This window comes from Limulus polyphemus, unplaced genomic scaffold (assembly GCF_000517525.1).
Source record: "Limulus polyphemus unplaced genomic scaffold, Limulus_polyphemus-2.1.2 Scaffold1088, whole genome shotgun sequence".
In the NCBI taxonomy this organism is placed as follows: Eukaryota; Metazoa; Arthropoda; class Merostomata; order Xiphosura; family Limulidae; genus Limulus; species Limulus polyphemus.
The window spans coordinates 309358-329657 of NW_013666698.1; the positions used below are offsets into that span (position 1 = coordinate 309358).

Here is a 20300-nt window from a genome sequence, read left to right on the forward strand (position 1 = left end):
GCTTTGTGCTTAATTACAAACAAACAATTAATGTTTCCCGGTATGACAGCGGTAAGTTTTCGGATTTACTATGCTAAACTCCGGGGTTCGATTCCCCTCAATGGACAAAGCAGGTAGCCGATGTGGCTTTGCTATAACAAAACACATGAACAAAAAAACCTTGATTGAAATTATGAAAAATACTGATGGCTGAAATATATTTTTTGAACTAGTAATAATACAAAAATTAATTTTTATTGATGAATAATTTATTAAGCCACAAAAATATATTAATTCGCATAAGTAAACAAATTCTTGGTATTATCAGGAATTTTTAGATGATACTGATAATTATCACAAGACGAAAATATTATTAAAAACAGATGTTTCCACACGCACTATCTTCATGCGGTGACATTTAAATCAGTTCGCGACCTTATGCTTCAGATAAAATAAGATTTTATTCCTAAACATTCTAGCCTTCATCTTTTATCAAGAAGCTGCAGTACAAAGTATACTATAAAAATCAAGGAATAAAATCAGGATATATTTTATCCAAGTTCGTAAACTTATTTGAATATGTCAAAAACCTGTATTTGATATAAGTTTGTACGTTTACTTGGATTTGTCTAACATACTTTAGTTAGTACTGCATCAGTTAAAAATGAAACAAATGAATTAATATTATGTATAAACTTAAACTTTAAAGAAACACTGAAATGTTCCACGGAGCAACTAGAACACCCATACACACACGTCTTTCTCCACAAATACAAAGAAAGAGAAATATATATATATGTAGTAAAATGTGTACAAAATTGCAGGACCTAGTGTGCAGTAATACTTTATTGTAACAAACTTTTTAATGTGCTTATAAAGCAGTTATGTGTCTATCCTTTACTCATTATTGACAATATTTAAAGTTATAAGTGAACTGGTATATTAAACTTTCAACAATATACTGTAGGTAATAAACTTGTAAAATATTAGAAAAGACCATGCAGTACTCACATTGAAGTTTAATACATACCAGAGGCAGTGAATTTAACAGGTTTTGTTTTGTCACTAACTCCATAATGATTGCCCGCTTTCACAAAGAGTTGATACGTAATACCAGGCGTAAGGTCGGTGACTTGAAGTACAGCTTTTGTGGTTTGGTTCTAAAGTAAAATATTTCACATAAACAATTTTAAAAGGAACATCAAGTTGTAAAGATTGGTGTTAATACTGGTTACCTCTATTGTGTTGTCTGTAGTTGATGTACATATTATTTTGGTAGCATGATAAAATTAGGGAAATCATCAGAAAAACATTCAAAGTTGAGGTTTGTCTTGCTCCAATATATATATAGTTAGATACATGTTCATGCTATTCACACAAAAGCACCACATTGTTTTTCTGAGTATGAATTATTCTTACGCAGATTTGTTTGATATACTTTATTCTGTTACGTTTTCGCGAGTACTATGACAAGTTTGAGAAACTATGCTGTAACTGATTTGATGTGGCTGATACTTTTCACCATGTTTTACGTTTGATCCCAGCCGTGGCATTTGGATCTATTGATCCAAGTCAGGCCCGTTTGTTTCATTACTTTGTCAGCAATCAGTTCTCTATTTATCTTCTTCTCCTTCACTTCAACCTGCCTCGACTCGACCTTTGCCTTCACGTCTGCCTACCTACCTCAAGATTTTTTCTAAAACTACAGCCCTCTATAACCCTCTAAAATCTATAATCTTTACTCACACACGGAGTGAAGGAAGGTTGCTTAATCTTCGAACCCTTGATGATTAATTATTTCTTTCGAATTAATTCATTTTACATCAAAATAACTGCCAGACAACACGCACACATCATTATACACTATTTCTAATTTAGGGTTGTATTTGTGAAAATAAAAATTCCATTGATCATTTTCATTCTAATTCTTGTTTTATTGGCATTTATAACTTCTAACTAATTTCTATGAAAGCAAAATATTAAAAGCTTGAGTTTATTGAATGTATTACATACATAACAACGTCATCAAAAATTCTCAATATGAACTTACAGAAACTATAAGCAAGCACATTAAACGTCTAGAATCATAAAGAAGTCTGAAATGAAACTTAAATTTGTTCATACCACAGTTTTGAATGCCGCACTATAATACTGATCTGAAAATAAAAAAAAAATTAAGGCAGGTATTATAATATTGTTGCGTCAGCGAGGTCACGTGACTAGTGTTACGCCCCCTGCTTTCTGGAAATATCTTGTACCTTCGTGAATTGTCGGGAGATTACTAGATATAGGGTAGTCTGGTATATATAAGAGGGTGACAACGTGACGGGAAGAATGTATGTAGGTAGTGAGTAATTGATCTGCAGTCATAGGGTATTGTTGAAGTTAACGTTCTTTCGTTATAGTGTTTGTTTTAGCGCGAATGTTGAAATTAAGTGTATCATAAAGTTATATTCGGAAAGAATAAACCAGTTTTATTAAGTAAGGACTTGTGTCGCTAAAGTTTCGTCGGAACGAAGTTACGGAAAATTAATTAACGAACGGAGACGTAACAATATAATATGTTAGAATATATTTTATGTAAACGCAGAAAATGCGTAAATAAACGTAGGATGAATGTTACGTAGGGTGTTTGATTTTTAATAAATTATTCTATACTCACAATAACTGATTGATGGTACAGGTAAAACGATATTTGTCAGATTTAATTTTGATAAGCAATATTAGGTATTTTTAAGGGCAGACATGTACAACTAATCCTTTCACAACGGAATGAGATAATGCCTTCATGGCTAGATTTCAGAGATATATATAAAGCAATGATTGTCCTTTAGGATGTCTCAAGGTTGAATTACTGGAAACGCCATGAAAAATGAGTGATATATACAGAGTTGGTATCTAAAGGTAAATATTTTTTTGTGTGCGTGATTAGTATGGAGTTAAATGAATGCAGTTTAGAAAAGGGAGAAAAGAATAGTGTTTAGGGTGTGGGTGGTTAAAGACTGAGAGTACATTTTTCACTGAATTCTACGTTTGTAAATGTCAGTCCTGTCTGTGTATAAATTCTCAATTGTTGATTATTTGAAATTTTTAAAAGTTTACCCACACATCTTTACTGTGTAAGGAAAAAATGGACCAAATCACACACTTCTGAGTATCATCACGACAGTAAAACAACATATATCCAATGCCTCTCTCCCATATATGTGTGTGTGTGTATGTAAAGAAACTAAAAATAGAAAAGGAAACTTAGTACACCTATCCACTTTGTTCAATACACATTAATCGGATCTGTGACTTCTCAAGACCAAACTTACGATAACATGACCAAGCTATCACAGGCAGAGGCTCACAAACTTTACTTTTCAGTGAAATGTAACATTATCAATAAAGTCCCTATTACCAAAATGAGAAAATTTATTACTTTGTGTAATTTATTTTTTAGAAAATTAAACGAGCCCTAAATTTTGTGTGGTTAATCTTTTAATGAAAGAACATACAAGTTTTTGGAAAGTGAAATGGAAGTGATCAAGTAATGATAATTTTTTTGGTACAATTATGAAACATTATATAACCAAGAAACTAATTGGTACAAGTCTAGTAAAATGTTGAAAAATTTAAATATACTTTGGAAACAAATCGTAAGATGACCAACATATATTTTGATCATTACTGAGGTCTAAGTGTGGAAATCGTCAGAGGTAAACCACAAAAACGACGTTTCAGTTTCTATGCTGCTTTTGAAATTACTTCCTTCATCGTCCATCAAAATGATTCCAATGTCCACAATTCCGCACCCAAATTATTGTTCTTCCAAGGACAGTGAAGGCAAATGATAGCACACAACCTTCACTACTTTACACAGACCTCCTACTGTATATGAAAGTCAACTTACAAGACCGTGCTTAAGCTGAGCAAAGACGCAAAAGTCTACTGGCGCTGCGCTAGGGGACGTAATGGGTATGTGTTCAAATGGGGTTGCTGTGCTTTTAGTTTTCTTGGGCAATTTTTCTCATATAAATCCTCGTAGGTTTGGAAGTGTGGCAGGACGTTTGTGAACTTGTATCTTGTTAGTATCAGGCAACTTCTAATCCACGTTTATTATTTTTATAACAGTGAGAGGAAATAAGGCCAGTTTCATCATAATGACTTTTTGGTGTAAAGTTATATTTGAAATCATGTTGGATATACAAGACTGTTTAGTTTAAGAGTTATTACTTAGTTTATTTAGTGTTTAATGATTAATTAGTTTTCATAACAAGAGTATTAAAGGTTAATTATTTTGATGGCGATAGTTGCGACAGGTTTGATTGCATAACTCGGTGCAAGTCGTATATTGTGTATGCAGTTTAATTGTTGTATTAGGCTTTTGTAATACTGTTGACGTCATCTTACTCGAAGCTACTAAATTCATGTGAATATTGTTGTCACTAGAGGGCTAGATATCTCTAGATTTTTCTGTTGCGTGTTATAGATATGTACACATAGAGAGTGAAAGGAAAGAATTAAATTAAAGTAAGTTAGTGAAAGTAAAAGTGAAGTTAGAATACATAATTGTCAGTTTAGTCATAACAGGTGATATGTAAAGTGAGTATTGTAATAACATAGATAAAGGAGAATAATTTGTCTGTTAAAGGGTGTTCTAAAGTAACTGAACCTGCCTGTGTGGACTTTGACGAAAAGGAGACAATTATTTAAAGCTCTATATACAACTGCAGTAACCAACAGTTATAGTAATGATTTTCAAGTGAATTTCACAGCTTGTATCGTAGCAACAGAGATAGAGAAGGATAATTCGTAGTGTCATTTGGGTTCTAGAGTAACTGAACCAGCCTGTGTGGAGCTTTGACGTAAACGATAATTATTTGAAGCTCTGGATAGAATGTGGTAATCCATGGGTAAATGAATATATCTCTGATTCTATTGTGATAAAAGAGTAGTGAAGAAATTATTCGTCTTGTCAGTTTGGATCTAAGATCACTGAACCAGCCTGTGTGGAGCTTTGACGTAAAATATAATTATTTGAAGCTCTGGATAGAATGTGGTAATCCATGGGTAAATGAATATATCTCTGATTCTATTGTGATAAAAGAGTAGTGAAGAAATTATTCGTCTTGTCAGTTTGGATCTAAGATCACTGAACCAGCCTGTGTGGACTTTTGACGAAATGATGAATTATTTAAAGCTCTAGATTCAACTGCGGTAAACAATAGTGTAATGAATTTCTGTACATACATTTGACTTGTTCTGAATATATATTATTTTAAAACAAGTGGATTATGTGCTGTTCATTTATTGTTGACAGTTATTGCCAACAAGTCATTGACACTATTGTAAAGAATCCGGCCCCTATACAGAAATTTGACAAATCCACTTGGTGGATAATTGATTCAGATTGAGTTAGGATGTGGTTTTAGAGTCCAATTCCCCTAAACACTGATCCAAAAGTTTTCCCACTCTTCCAAATATTACTTAAGGTCTTTCCTTATCGAAAAGACCGATCTTTTGGTTCTATATCCCTTAACAATCCCGCTGTTTGAATGTTTGTTTTTGCAAAGTCTATGAAATATATCCAGCCACAAGACTAGCCTTAGCAACATTTCACTGGTGAATTGTCAGAAGTGCACTACGAACCAAATATTTGAGTGTGGCTTGTTTGTGGCAACTGCTCGCATCTTCGGCAATATGAATTAACATCTGAATATCGTTCAAGTAATGTGGGATTAACACGCTGGACTTGGAGGCAAAATAAGGTGAAATAAAGTATTGGATTATTCAATTCAAGTGTACAACACACAAAAATTCCCATTTGTTTTTTCTTAAAGCCTTTAAAATACAACGTGAAACTAATAGAAGTAGCATTAACATCAACAATATCGATAAAATCCGGTATTCGAGTCTCTACAGTGTACACAGTGCAGACAACCAACTGTGTAGCTTTGCATTAAAAAATAAAAAAAAACAATACAGCATTAATTTAAATACAGACTTCAATAAGTTGCGATAACTAATTATGTTCTAGACATAATGAACCTATTTCAGTCGATTTCTTTGTTTTTTGAATTTCGCGCAAAGCTACACGAGGGCTATCTGCGCTAGCCGTCCCTAATTTAGCAGTGTAAGACTAGAGAGAGGGCAGCTAGTCATCACCACTCACCGCCAACTCTTGGGCTACTCTTTTACCAACGAATAGTGGGATTGACCGTCACATTATAACGCCCCCACGGCTGAACGGGCGAGCATGTTTGGTGGGACGGGGATGCGAACCCGCGACCCGCAGATTGCGAGTCGAGCGTCCTAACCACCTGGCCATATTTCAGTCGAACGTGGCCCAGTGTATCCGAGTTTGGAGCCCAGTTACTGCATCAAAAAGAGGAAAAATCATGCTCCGCACTTCGGCGTCGTAGGTGCATTATAAGAGTAACAATCAAATCTCATTATTCGATTAAAGTACACCTCCACATGTTGCAGTGTTTACTAGCTGCCTTCCCTCTAGTCAAAATTAGGGACAGCTAGAGCAGATATTTTCCGAATAGCTTTGCATGAAATTCAACAAACAATTACTTACAATTTCTGAGAGATGGTATCGTTAACTGTGTGTACACAGATACAGTATACTAAACTTTTTCTTCACTTTAGTTTTTTGTTACTGCTCTGCTGTTATAATGAGTTCGATTTTGCTGCAGGATCGTTGCAAAAAATATAAAAATATGTCTACTAACATTCACATATTTGTAAATATTGAACCGCCAGAAGTCATGAGCAGATAACATATTTTTGCACTTCTTTTTTTTTTCATGTATTTCTATGTTAATACTTCAAAGAAGCATACTAACATGCTGTTATATTAAAGTTTTTCTTCATTACCCATTCAAGCCGTCTCCAGCCATTATTCGTCTCAAAGTGGGTTCCTCGTCATCGATATACATGTTCGATATACACCATTTTTTCTCTCCTTTGATATGGTTAACAATACCCTCAGCTCTACATTTCAATTCATTATTATTTTTAACAGGCTACCACAACCCAATGTTACAAGCAGAAGAAACATAGTCCTCCCTAAAGCTATATATATATATATATAGTTCTTACAGTAGAAACAGAAAACGTATATCCTTTATTCAACAGTGCTATAGATTTAATGTCGCCGTAGACTCACATATCAAGTTGTCACACTTTACTCCACATGGTGGTCTTTGGATTATTTAGGATCAAGTCATAGTTTAATGTTCCTTGAGTGTGATAAACTAACCTTCAGATTTTTTGTATTTGCACCATGATTATTTATCTCTTAAAACCGATCAAGAATTATCCAAAATTATTACAAGGCAAATTAGTTGAATTTTGGGGTGGTTGGATAAGAGAAAGTAAGAAGATACTATTAATTTCAAATTCATGGCATGATGTCACTGAACACACTCGTACTTTCAGCTGTTGTTGCTTCCTACAATGTGATAGTCAGTTCCGTTATTTAGCTTCAAAGCTCGCGTGGTTAGAACTGGCATTATCTTAACTGCCACCCTAGGCAGAAATAAAGGCTACTCACAATGGAGATAATTTAATACTTAACCTCTAGGCAGCCACCAAAGTTGCCTATTTTTAACACCGTGCCTGCTTGTGATATTATATGTTGTTTGCTGGCTGTCTTTCCTTAGGTCAGTAGTTTAAAATTGTGTATGGCTAACCTGAACTTTGGTGTTTAGGCCATTATATACATAAGGTGCTGGCGAGATTGAAAATTCCAATTTTGAAAATCAATATATTTCAGAAGGGTAAAAAAAAAACATAAAATTTGTGTTAATGCATAGCTAATTTTCAATACAGAATTGAGGAATTATATAATTTTAATATCTTCTTAAGCTTATGTATGAAAGGCTATCAATGTTAAATGAAATTGGAGGCCAAACTAATTATAGGATTTAATATCAGTTGATACACCGTACATTAGTGGTTAGGGCAGTACTTCAGACACTGTGTTATGGTTGGCTGCCTCAAGGAGAGGGGGTAGAGATGATGAGGTCATAGTGCCATGCACAAGAGATGACTGCATCATAAGTCTACGAAGTGGCACCAGAGGACACGGCTGTCTTAATGGAAGGGTGACATCATAGTTCTACGAAGTGGTACCACAAGGCACGTTGATATGATGAGCGTGTATATAGTTCACGAGCATACTAGCTGAGGATGTTGTACATCAAGTGATCAACTTTATGATTTCCCTACAAAAAGCTACATTTACTGTAGATTGAACACAAGTTTTTGTTGGTCTATACAAGAGTAAACTCCAATTATCTCAGTGTTTGTCTGCAATTTTATCTGGTTGGTATTGGTATGAGGCCTCAAGGCTGTCATCTGACACTGGGTCCCTAAAATATTTTTTCTTTTCACCAACAGTACTAACACTGCAATGACAACACGCCCAGCATTGTACACCTATTTACCACCAAAATAATGTTTTTATCGATGATCACTAAACTACTTTAAAAGTTAATAACATCTTTCATCTCTGCTAGACACTGTTTATTTTTTAATGTAAGAACATAGGTAATGGTAACTTATGGAGAACTGTGTGATAATGTGTTATGACTAACTAATTTTTGTTACTATAATGAACTTATAACAACTTCGTTGATGTTGAAGATGTAAAAACTAAAACCATATTATATCTAAATAATTACACTTTGAATAAGTTGGACTATGTATATATCTTGATGAGTTATATTTTAAAGAATGGTAGTTTTAAATGACAAATATGCGAGTTCTAAGACAAAAACAGAAAGTTGTAATTTATAAACAGTAAATAATTTCAGAATGTAACATCAAAAATTGAGAATTTCATGAATGTACATTTAGCTTTCTTTATTGTTACGTAAAGTGCATGAATATATAATTTTGTTTTACGGACAGTTAAGTTCAGTGACATACAAAATTCGTTCTTCATTATCAGAGTTAAAGTATTGTGAACGTAACAGCTTACTTTGATTGTCAAGTATATTCTGTAATGATAGACAGTAAACATGTTGGATTTATAAAATGTAGAAGAATAGACATGTATTTTCTTGTATTTTATCGTAACATGGGTTACAAGTGTATACTTTGTGGTGAATATTTTCAAAATGTATAATCATGTGATCATCATCTTTGTACAAATCATTTTGGTGAGTGTCCTATTTGTTTTGTTTATAGAGATGTGTTTTACTTACGCAGTTATACGATTGAACATTTTAATATTCCTCTATTACTACTTCACTGAAGAAAATGGTTTTCTTGAAATGTTTGAAATTTAAAGGTCCTTTTCAGGACCATCACATCCTGAGAAAGAGAAAGCTATGATTGCACATACCATTAGAAACTGATGTTAATAATATGTAATTTATCATGACAGACTAAGCTAGACATATATAGGTCAGTATTTTATAAACTAAGATGTTTTCATAAATAGTATATTAGTGTATCTTGAAGTTTTGTTAACAAATGTTTCAATACATGTTATATATAAGACTGAGATTTTATTTTCATGTACTAAAGTAACACTTTTGTAAAACAGATGCAATATATAAATGAAAACAAAAAACATAAGTTGTGACCTGTATGCAGCCCTACGGGACTGTCTGCCTGTGTAAGTTGTATTTAATGCTTTACTTATAAAGTAAAATTGTAAATACATGGTTATGAAATTAGATTAAATTATTAGTTTGCGTCTTTTTAAGGACGAATAGACGTTAGTTTTAGAAATGAAAAACGTCAGGAAATGCAAAAAGTATGATTAGATATCAAACTAATGAATGAGTGAAGTGTTCTATACATAAAGTGACAGGTAGTTGTAAAAGTATGTGAAGTAAATTATTGGCTATAATATTTGTCTTGTTCAAATGATATGTCATAAAAATAACATGTGTAACAGTGTTATAATACTTAATTCGTTAAAATAATAGTTTTACTTGTAACATTAACATAATTAAATCTAAACATTGATAATGTAATCACACGTTGAGAAACTCTATGATGCGATCATCATGACATCATACCAATGCGCCATCTGGTGCCACTTTGTGGAACTAGCAACACATTTCTGAACAACATCTGTTGTCACTTCCGTTTGTCATGGCGACCTAACAACGCGACCCTTGCAACACACTCTATGGGTCCACTTCGTGTAACTATGACATCATCGTTTCTACCCCTCCCCACCCGCGGTCGAAATGTTTGTGGCGCCCCCTCACGACGTGGCTGGCAACAGCCAGGAAAATTACTGGCATGGTCTGTCCCTTTGTGGCTTAGCAACCTTGAACCTTAGTAATAATTATTATTTGGTCTTGAATTAGCTCATTGCTGAATTATGTAACACAAAAGCCAGGCTAGTTCTAACTTTGATTTTGGTAACTACGTGTTTTATCAAGTATTCTTTTCAGTATTGCTATCTTTTTCTGTGGTTGCTTTCTTTCACTTAAGATATTGTAACTGTAAGTTTATGGATTCGTTTTAGTATGTTTATCGCTTATTAAAATAGTAATTACAAAGTTAAAACACAACCAAAAATACCGGGTTATGCTCAGATCCAATATAAAGTGGGCAAAATAAAAATAGCGAAGATTTGACACACACACACACACACACAAATATGTCCCGATATTGGTAAATTGTTATATTATCTTTGTGGCATAAATTAATGCAATAAAATCGATTATTTAACAAATAGAGCTTTCATAAAATTAAGTCAAAATATTTTTAAGTGCTATGTTCAGATTCATCTAAGCAGCCTAAGACATAAAACTGCATTTTCGTTAACATGGGTAGTTATTCTTTTAATATTTCCAAATTAATCATCGTATATAGAATATAGAAATCAAAACTTACTGTAGTCCTGCTATCTGAGCCTTCACGTTTCCAGATGACTCGGTACCATTCAACAAACTGTGGGTTTTGAAGAGGTGGGTCCCACTTCACTTGAATTACCCTAGGGCTGAGCTGGGCTACACGAAGATTTTCTGGAGGCCCAGGTATGACAGCTGTCAAAGAGAATTGCACAGTTTTCAAATTGTTTCTTAAAATATTTATTTTATATAAATATTGGACAACATGGTACCTTTTAGTCCATGTAGAATGTCTTGATTCCCAACCTCCCTCAGCAAATAGTAAACTAATCATTAAATTCATCTCTGATTCCCCTCTGTCCAAACTCTAAATGCATGACGTCTTGTCCTACTACCCTCCAAATTTTATTTTGAATACGAAACAGTCTGATGCGTCAATCTTATAATAATTTTGAAAACTTCGATCAGATCACCTTGACTCTTCTCTTTTCAAGAGAGAACAAATTTAAAGATCCCATCCTGTCCTCAAGTGATAACCTATCACTCCCTGTAATCATCCTAGTAGTCACCCTCTTCAAAGTAATTTCCTTTCCAAGATAAGGGAACATAATTAATCATACAACATTTTAAATGAGGCCTAACTTGAAACTTAAGCAAAACAACACGAAGACTTGTTAAATTTATAGGCAATATTGCTATATGTATATAACCCAAAATTATGTTTGCTTTACCATTTACATTAGAACACTGTTTGAAGGCTTAAGAATTGTATCAACTACTACGCGAATATCCTTTTCCCCATTCATAAAATTGAAAGGATACCTAATTAAATTATATATGATGATAACCTGCATGGATAACCTCATACATTTCATAAGTAAACACTATTTGCTTTGTGTTTGTCCCACTAACCAACCGATCTGATTCTCTCTGTAATATCGTATCATCTTCGTCACAACTAGCCAGATCCAAAATTTTTATACCATCAACAAACAAAAACTTTCTGGCTATTCCTATTCAATGGTATTAATGTAAATGATGGATATCAGTAATCCCAGAACAAATCTCTGAACCACCCCTAACCCATTTAGACTGAATTTAGTCACTAATAACAAGTTTTATTTCCTTTTATCCAGCCAACTTGCAATCCATTTAACTAAGTTTTCTCATATGTCAACTGAGGTAATTGTTTTTCAGCAATCTTTCATGCAGCACCTAAATTATTTTACAATTTTCTGAAAATCCAAGTAAACTATATCCACTTCTTTAACCTTATTCACAAAAGACGTAACATCATCAAAAGAGATTAATAGGTTAGTAAGGCAGGGTATTCATTTTCTAAAACCATATTGGCTGTCTAACAAAATTTTGAACATCGTCATACGATCCTGCAAAGCATCTTTTGTCAGACTCTCTAAAACGTTTCCCATTACCAAAGTAAGACTAACAGGTATAAAATACTTTGGGTATTGTTCCATTCCTCTTTAAAAATCTACCTAACATTAACCACATTCAAATCTTCAGGCACCTTCCTTCTGCCCAATGACCTACCAAAAATGAAAGCAAGCAACTCAGAAATCTGGTCTTGAACCGTTAAATCTCTAGGGTAAATATTATCAAGTCCCAAAGCTTTATGTAATTTCAAATTTTTGTACGTTTTTTCTCTAACAAGATCAGGATTAAGATATATATTGTACACTCTAAAACATTTACTCTGAACAAATTCTGAGAGTCACCAACGTCCTCCATGGAGAAAACTTACGAGAAATCATAGTTTAATTAATAGCTCAGCAATTCCATAGTCATCTGTTCTTTGTAAACCCATTTTGTTATCCCTATTTATTTTTTAACTAATTCTTAACTCTTCTGTACTTCTCCAAATCTTCCATCCTGGCCCTCAGTTTAAATGACCTACTCCTATGACATTTATCTTCAATTTCATCATCGATATATTTTGCCACCTAGGCCTATTCCTTCCAGCTGTATCAATTAATTAAAATTGCTCGTTTAAAACCACCTTTGAAATGTCTGAATATTAACAATGACTATTTCACAGTATTAACTGAGTAAAGCTAAAGTTTATTGTACTTATAAAGCCGCCTAAGTCACTACATGCGCTTTCATGGAGGGAATAAAAATTTAACTAATACAACGAATTTTCATCTAAGTAAGTAAGTAAATGACTTTTCCAAATAAGCGTACAGAAAATATCACGATCCTTATCGCTGTAATTCTTTCCCAGAACTCTTCCATTTGTGATCCTAATGATCCCTTTCTTGTACCGAAAAGCATACTAGCATCTATATGTATATAAAATGGACAATGCGCTACTTAGGACATACAATTAGATTTCAGGGTAGGTTTGTAAAGATTCTGATGAGTAATAAAATCGAAACGGGTATACGCGCGCCCTACGCTTGGTATTGCTGGCGCACAAAAATATAGCTAATAAAAAAGAAACAAACAAGTATAATAACTTATGTACAACTTTTATTATTATACTTGTATAGGTATAATATTACCCGTAAATAAAGTTGGAACAAGCTTTACACCATATAAGTCTAAGGATTAATATTAATGTACACTTCAAATACCTGTAAATTCTGTTAATAGAAATTCGATGTACAACAAAAACTTACAGCTACCGTTATAGAAATGTAAAAGAAAAGATGTATTGAAAAGTTTACTTCAGTTTTATTATCAAATAGTAATGCATAATTCAGCTTATAACTGAGCAAGTTCGCATTAATTGGGAAATTCTGTCCATCATCGGCTCTGGCTAAGATCTGAAACAAATTGAAATGGGCGACAATGTCATATTCGCCTAGTAGCGTATGTTCAAGTATACACGTCTTAGTGAGTGATCTTAGGTTAGCATGATCTTTCCCAGAAGTTAGTAATTTTCTTTTGGTGGAACCAATACAGCCTTACTGACAGAGAGAGGACAAATACATTTGTAAACTACAAAAGGTGATAGTAAAATTGGAATTCGGTCCTTGAATTTAAAGAAAATTCTAAGGCGACAATTAGGTTTAAATACAAGCATTAGTTGTGATACCCTAAGAATGACGTTTTCAGCTGATTCTTGATAATCTTAATAATCAAGGAAATATTTACCCATACAAGGTAAGCTAATAACCAAAGGGCAAAGGATATTTATGTATATCAATTATGCATGGTATGTTACTACTTTGCTTATTCAAATAACTACGAAGATGTTTGTTTTTGAATTTCGCGCAAAGCTACTTGAGGGTTATCTGCATTAATCATCCCTAATTAATAGTGATAGACTAGAGGGAAGGCAGCTAGTCAACGCCACTCACTGCCAATTCTTGGGCTACTCTTTCACCAACGAATAGTGGGATTGACCGTCACATTATATTTGAATGTTAGACCATCAGAGAGTCATGGTATTTTTGCATGGTTTATCAAAAATTCACAAAGAATGATGTTCCTTGCGACTAATTGTATGTAACATTGAAACTTACAACCATGCTATGGTTGAATTTTGAAGAACTTCACTAGAAATAAATATACTTCTGAAAGACAGTTTTGAGTATTGTCACGAAATAAAACTGCTGAAGTTTGATAGTTGTGTACATTGTGCTAGTTTTAACACAGAATCGTTGTATACATATATACCGTTAGAACAGACCATAAAGTTGACTGTTGATTTGATTTACAATTACAATTCCAACGAAGTGAATATTCCAAAATCAACTGTTTTTGTTGAATTTTTAAATTAATCAACTTAAAGGGTTTCAATTTGTTTTGAATGGACAACTTTATGATCAGGACGAAGGCGTTGTCATGGGTTCAAGACTAACGCTAATCTATTGCCAATTTATTTTATCTTTTAACGAAAAACAATAGTTGGAAAATTACCCACAATAGTTTCAACCGCTCTATCATCGCAGGTACGTCGATGATACTTTTACCATCTTCAAGAATTAGGATCAAGCTTCCCAATTCCTCCAATATTTGAACAATAAACATAATAGCATGTAACTTACTGCAGAACATCAGCAAGATCATAAACTTCCATTTCTGGACACCTGAATCAATAAGAACAGTGAACAATTCAAACGTGAAGTATATCACAGACACACAACCATTCACAGGCATATATTTTAATATTAAAAGTTTATTCGGAGTATTTTCAAATAAAATGTTCTGGAAATACTGTTTTATCGTGCCTATGACGTATGAGAATGTATATGAAGAATTTAACAACATCAAAGAATTGTTGTGGAAAAAATATTTTCCAAGTTATGCCATTTATAGTATATTTCTTAGATACTTAAATAAGTGAAGTGTTAATATACCATGCTTAATTTATATACCTAAATATTATTTGATTATTGGTTTACCTTACTCGTATGGGTAAATATTCTTTGATTATTAAAAATCAGCTGAAAAATGCTATTCGTAGAATATACCCGAAGACCCAACTAATATATGTGATTAAACCTAATTGTTGCCTTAGATTTTTCTATAAATTCAAGGACCAAATTCCAATTTTACTACTATCTACTGTAGTTTACAACCTTACTTGTTCTCGCTCTCAGCAAAGCTATGTTGGTTCCATTAAAAGAAAACTGTTAACATAAATTAAAGGATATACTAACCTAAGATCACCCACTAAGTTAAGTATACTTGAGCATGCCCTAGGCGAATGTGACATTGTCGTCCATTCTAACTTTTTAAGATCATAGCCAGGGCCAATGATGAACATAGCATCTGATTAAAAGAATTGTTCGCTCATTTATAAGCTAAGACCGGAAGTTAACGTTCTGAATTCATCAAATACATTACAATAGAAGCTAAAAAAATGTAACGAACAGTAAACTGCTGTAACCAAAAAATTATAATAATTTTATAAATTACCTTTAATTATTAGCGCAGTTTTGATAAATTAATCAAACCATATATTCTGAACATATCAACGTTCCATGGCATATACATAACCACTGAATGTTCAACTGATAGTTTAATCTCTGGATTTTCCGAGGCTTGTTTCATATAAGTTTATAAAAACATATTGTACGTAAAAGTGAATTAAGGGGGCTTCAGAAAGAGATTGCGCCATTAAATTTTTTTTTTAATTGATACTTTAAGCTCCAGCTTCTAATGGTAAGTACACAAATATTATACATCTAATAAAGTAATTTACTGATGTTAATTTAATTATGGAGTGTATTTTAATTTTCATATGAGTTTGTAAAAGTGAACTTAAGCTACAATGTTCTAACTACTCTAAGATCTACTATATGAATAACTTTGTAGTATTTATTAAGTTTATATTATAACATAATGTAACTAGTAGCTGATGCTTCTAACTATAAACAATTGTTTTTATATTAACCTAAAGATGACTGAATATTGTATAAATTTCGTAATGTGCAAAAACATCGTCCACTCTCCTATTGAACATTTAAACAAAACTGTAACTACTTAATTATATCATATGGTTAATGTGCTTTACCTTTACCCTCCTCAAAACATGATACAATGTCATTAGCTGCAATCAGAACACACATCGGAGCGCTGAAGACTGGCCTTCCAACACACCACTTTAAACAGCTTTTAGGCACTCCTCGAGACTTGCAACATTTCCTGTGGTCACGTCCATCTGTTAAAGTACACAGTAACATTTATAAATCTATGGGTAATACAAGGTTAGTGTTAAGTATGTTAAATTGCTTACCATCCCTTTATACCTCTGCTCTGGAAACAGTAGAATTACAGTATGCGATGGCCGAAAATACAAACTTTTCGTTTAAAAAAATATGAAATTAGTTTGTTTTGAAGTAAAGCACAAAGATACACGATGGGCTATCCGTGCTCTGCCCACCACGTGTATCGAAACCCGGTTTCTAGCATTTTAAGTCCGCAGACATATCGCTGTGCCACTGGGGGACTATTATTGGAATAAAAATATCGGCAATTAAAATCGATTTCATACTAATGAAAACTGAGCAGTATTGTGTTTTATTTCTGATAACAGATTATAATAAAGTGAATTCTTATATAGGTAAACCAAGTTTACATGTTGGCGCAACTAAAATTACAGTTTAGAATATTGTTTTAGAAGTTTTGCGTTAACCTACACAAGGTAAATCGAGTATAGTCGTCCTTAATTTTTAAACAACATCCTCCACCAAGTTTTAGCTTACACTTATCTGAGCCCATAGTGGGATTTGAACGTCACTTATACCAACCGCCAACTCTTGGGCTATTCTTTTGTGACTGAATAATGGGATTGGATAGTCACTCGGATACTGCACTTACGGCCCTAAAATGCGGAATTCGTTTTTACGACAATGGGCAGCGAATCAGGAACTCTCGAATTCACAGTCCGACCAGTTCAGAGTAATAAGGTCACCTAACCTGCTTCGTACGTTGATTGGCTGTTAGTTCAAAATCGTGGAGATTAGAAGATATAAAATCTATAAGACCACCAGAGGGCGATCTATGAGAGGATTAATTAAAGGAGGGCCAGGTGAATTCACTGCAGGATTCGGTATGGATTATGTCATTGTGAATGGATAACCATGTAATACAACAAGTTAAATTACAATAAACTGATGAATATTTAATATAAATTCAGACAGGACAAATATCCTGAAGAAAACATGAATATATTATAACCAAGAATAAAAACAATTTAGAATTATAATTTTCAACCTGAATGACATCTTATGCTAAATGGCCAGGTATAGCTGTCTTTAATTTTGAACTACGGACGACACGGAAGACAACCAACCAGCAATGTCCGCTGCCACAATGAAACAAACTGTCACTTTTATAATGTTCTCGCTACGGATAATGTGGAGTTTGTTCAGAAGCAGCACACCTCCAACCCTGGAACCTTTGATTCGTAGCCCACACTTTAACTACGAGGCAACGCTTGGTTCCGAAAAGCAATATATGTAAATCTTGATACTAAACAGATGATAAATTATTAGAAATGTACTTGATTGAAAAATTCTTATGAATTGTTGAAAGTTCCATGGTCGATTCTAGGTCAACATCTACAACACACTGAACTAAACTTCTAGTAGGATAAGCAGATGGTCACTTCTCGATCTGTCTCTATGATAATAATTCCAGATACATACAAGACCTTTCTCAATATGAACTTTGTTACTAAAATTATTATATTTTAATTGTAAACATATCAAATCAAATGGTTTTTATGTGAAAATGATAAGATTAATTTCATTTTATTTGTCACAGACTGACTCATGATTTCATGAACTAGAACCATACAATTTACACAAACTCTGTAGTTCTTAACAGAGATATTTTTATACTAAAGATGTTTAAATGTATAACACGCTATGCTGTGTTTGTCTCCTACTAGCAAATAAATAAATATAATTGTAATGTTTTTTAACGTTAATCATTATATTTAAACGTTTGTGTTTTCATAAGATACCGTCAGATAATATTTGATCACTGAGCAAAGACTTGATTTGAAAATGCAAGCGTTAACATCTTGTTACTTTTTAAATTGTCAGTTTTACTCTAATCTGAGTCTTGCATATACTAACAGCCGTTATTTCTAATCTTAAGAGTGTTAGGCTTAAACACTTCAGCCCTCTCCAATTCCATCATTCATATAAGCTAAAGACGATAATTTTTAGCAAATGTAAAGGCGAATGAATATTCGCATTAATAACTGAATACCATAAATATAAAAAGTTGCTACATTTATTATTTACATTTTGTCAAAACCAACTGGCGAAATAAAGAAAAAGTTTTACTATTATTTTTTAATTGAACACTATCACATTGAAAATATGACTGAAATTTACATGGCCGTATTAGAAACCAACTGGTGGGTCAGTGGTAAGTCTGAGAGCTTTTTCATGCTCAAAATCGGGTTTCAATACCCCCCAGTGGGCAGAAAACAGATAGCCAATTGTGTAGCTTTGCAATTCTCGACAAACAAAAAATCCACATTAAAAATTCCTCTAAGGATTCCAACCCCCCCCCCCCCCAGTAGCACAGTGGTATGTCTGCGGACTTATACAGCTAGAAACCGGGATTCGATACCTGTGGTGGGTAGAGCACATATAGCCCTTTGTGTAGCTTTGTTCTTACTAACAAACAACAACAGCAAGGTAATATAATAATAATGAAAGTCAGACTAATAGTGTCTTTACTTATCGTTTCTTGTGTGTCACATGATCGTTTCAATCCACGATATGATAAATTTCGTTTGCGGGGTTCGTTCCCCTACTATACATAATGTATATATGTAAGGATATTTTCGTTTTGTAAGAGTCTTGAAATGGTACAGTAATAAAGCCAAACATTTTGCAAACAATAACTATTTATAAATCTGATCTATACATTTTACATATACAAAAACGGCTGCGTTAGGATAAAGTGGACAGCCATATGAAGATGCGATACTAAAAAAGAGTCAAGGTACTAAAAGAATGAGGGTAAACCCTATAAAGATGCAATATAAACGTGACTAACATCAGAAAAAAAGGAAAGTTGGGGCCCCTTTTTGTATTCATGTTGCTGCTTGTTGCAGTTAAATAAAAAAGAGATTGCTATTTTCCTAATAGGTAATATAAAACGATTCAAACGCGTGTCCTTAGACTCTGTTCTATATATTAAAAAACTGAATATTATAATATCTAATCTAGAAGCATGCTGCACATTCATATTACAGAGAAAATGAGACTGCAATGAGGTATACAAGTATGTAGTATTTCAATGTAATAAAATACTTAGGATTATAAATTTAACTGCATAAATTAGTAAAAAGTCCAAGGATAACCTCATTTTACAACATGGTTGCTATTTTTGAATTTTGTTAGAATATAAGGTTCTTTGGCATCTATAAGTATTATTTTCATTAATATACGAGCTAAGGATTATTAAAATGTACGTGTACAAGGTAATCATTCGTCTGTTTAATTGTCGAACTATCCATTTCTCTTATTTTTGGCCCCCCAGTGGCACAGTGGTATGTCTGCGGACTTAAAACGCTAGAATCCGGGTTTCGATACCCGTGGTAGGCAGAGCACAGATAGCCCATTGTGTATCTTTGGGCTTAATTGCAAACAAACAAACTCTTATTTTTGACTATTTGGTTAATATTTGTGTAGGCTACTTACATTTCAAACTTGCTATGAGCGATGAAATAGCAAGTTGATAAGTACTGATTTAGACAATATAAATACCTAAAATCAATTTGTTTTACAGTTTCTACAAATGCGCCATTTTGTGTGATAATTGTCCAAACTTGAGTCTATGATTCTAAGTCGACTGAATCTGGATGTTTACCTTTAATAAAACTGAGCCAAAAAGAGTGGATTAAAAACTTGGATTGGTTCATGGAAGGTCTAATTAAAAACAAGATTACGACACTTATGATAAACAACATTGTTTATTGACAAAAAGGGGACATTGATAAACGTTTCGGATTTCTATCAGATTCCATCTTCAGTATCTAAAGCAGAATAAAATGAATTTACTGATGTC

At 33.3% G+C, this 20300-nt stretch overlaps 1 protein-coding gene across 1 annotated transcript in view; it reads right to left on the reverse strand.

Moving 5' to 3' along the window:
* Window positions 1-20300, reverse strand: part of LOC106462073 (Ig-like and fibronectin type-III domain-containing protein 1) — a gene marked incomplete at its 5' end in the record, with an annotated part of 33216 nt that overhangs the window by 6906 nt on the left and 6010 nt on the right. Inside the window, 3 exons of the mRNA XM_022389199.1 lie at window positions 1010-1139; window positions 10837-10988; window positions 16279-16425. Of these exons, the coding sequence (XP_022244907.1) occupies window positions 1010-1139; window positions 10837-10988; window positions 16279-16425 (429 nt within the window). The remainder of the gene's footprint in view (window positions 1-1009; window positions 1140-10836; window positions 10989-16278; window positions 16426-20300) is intronic.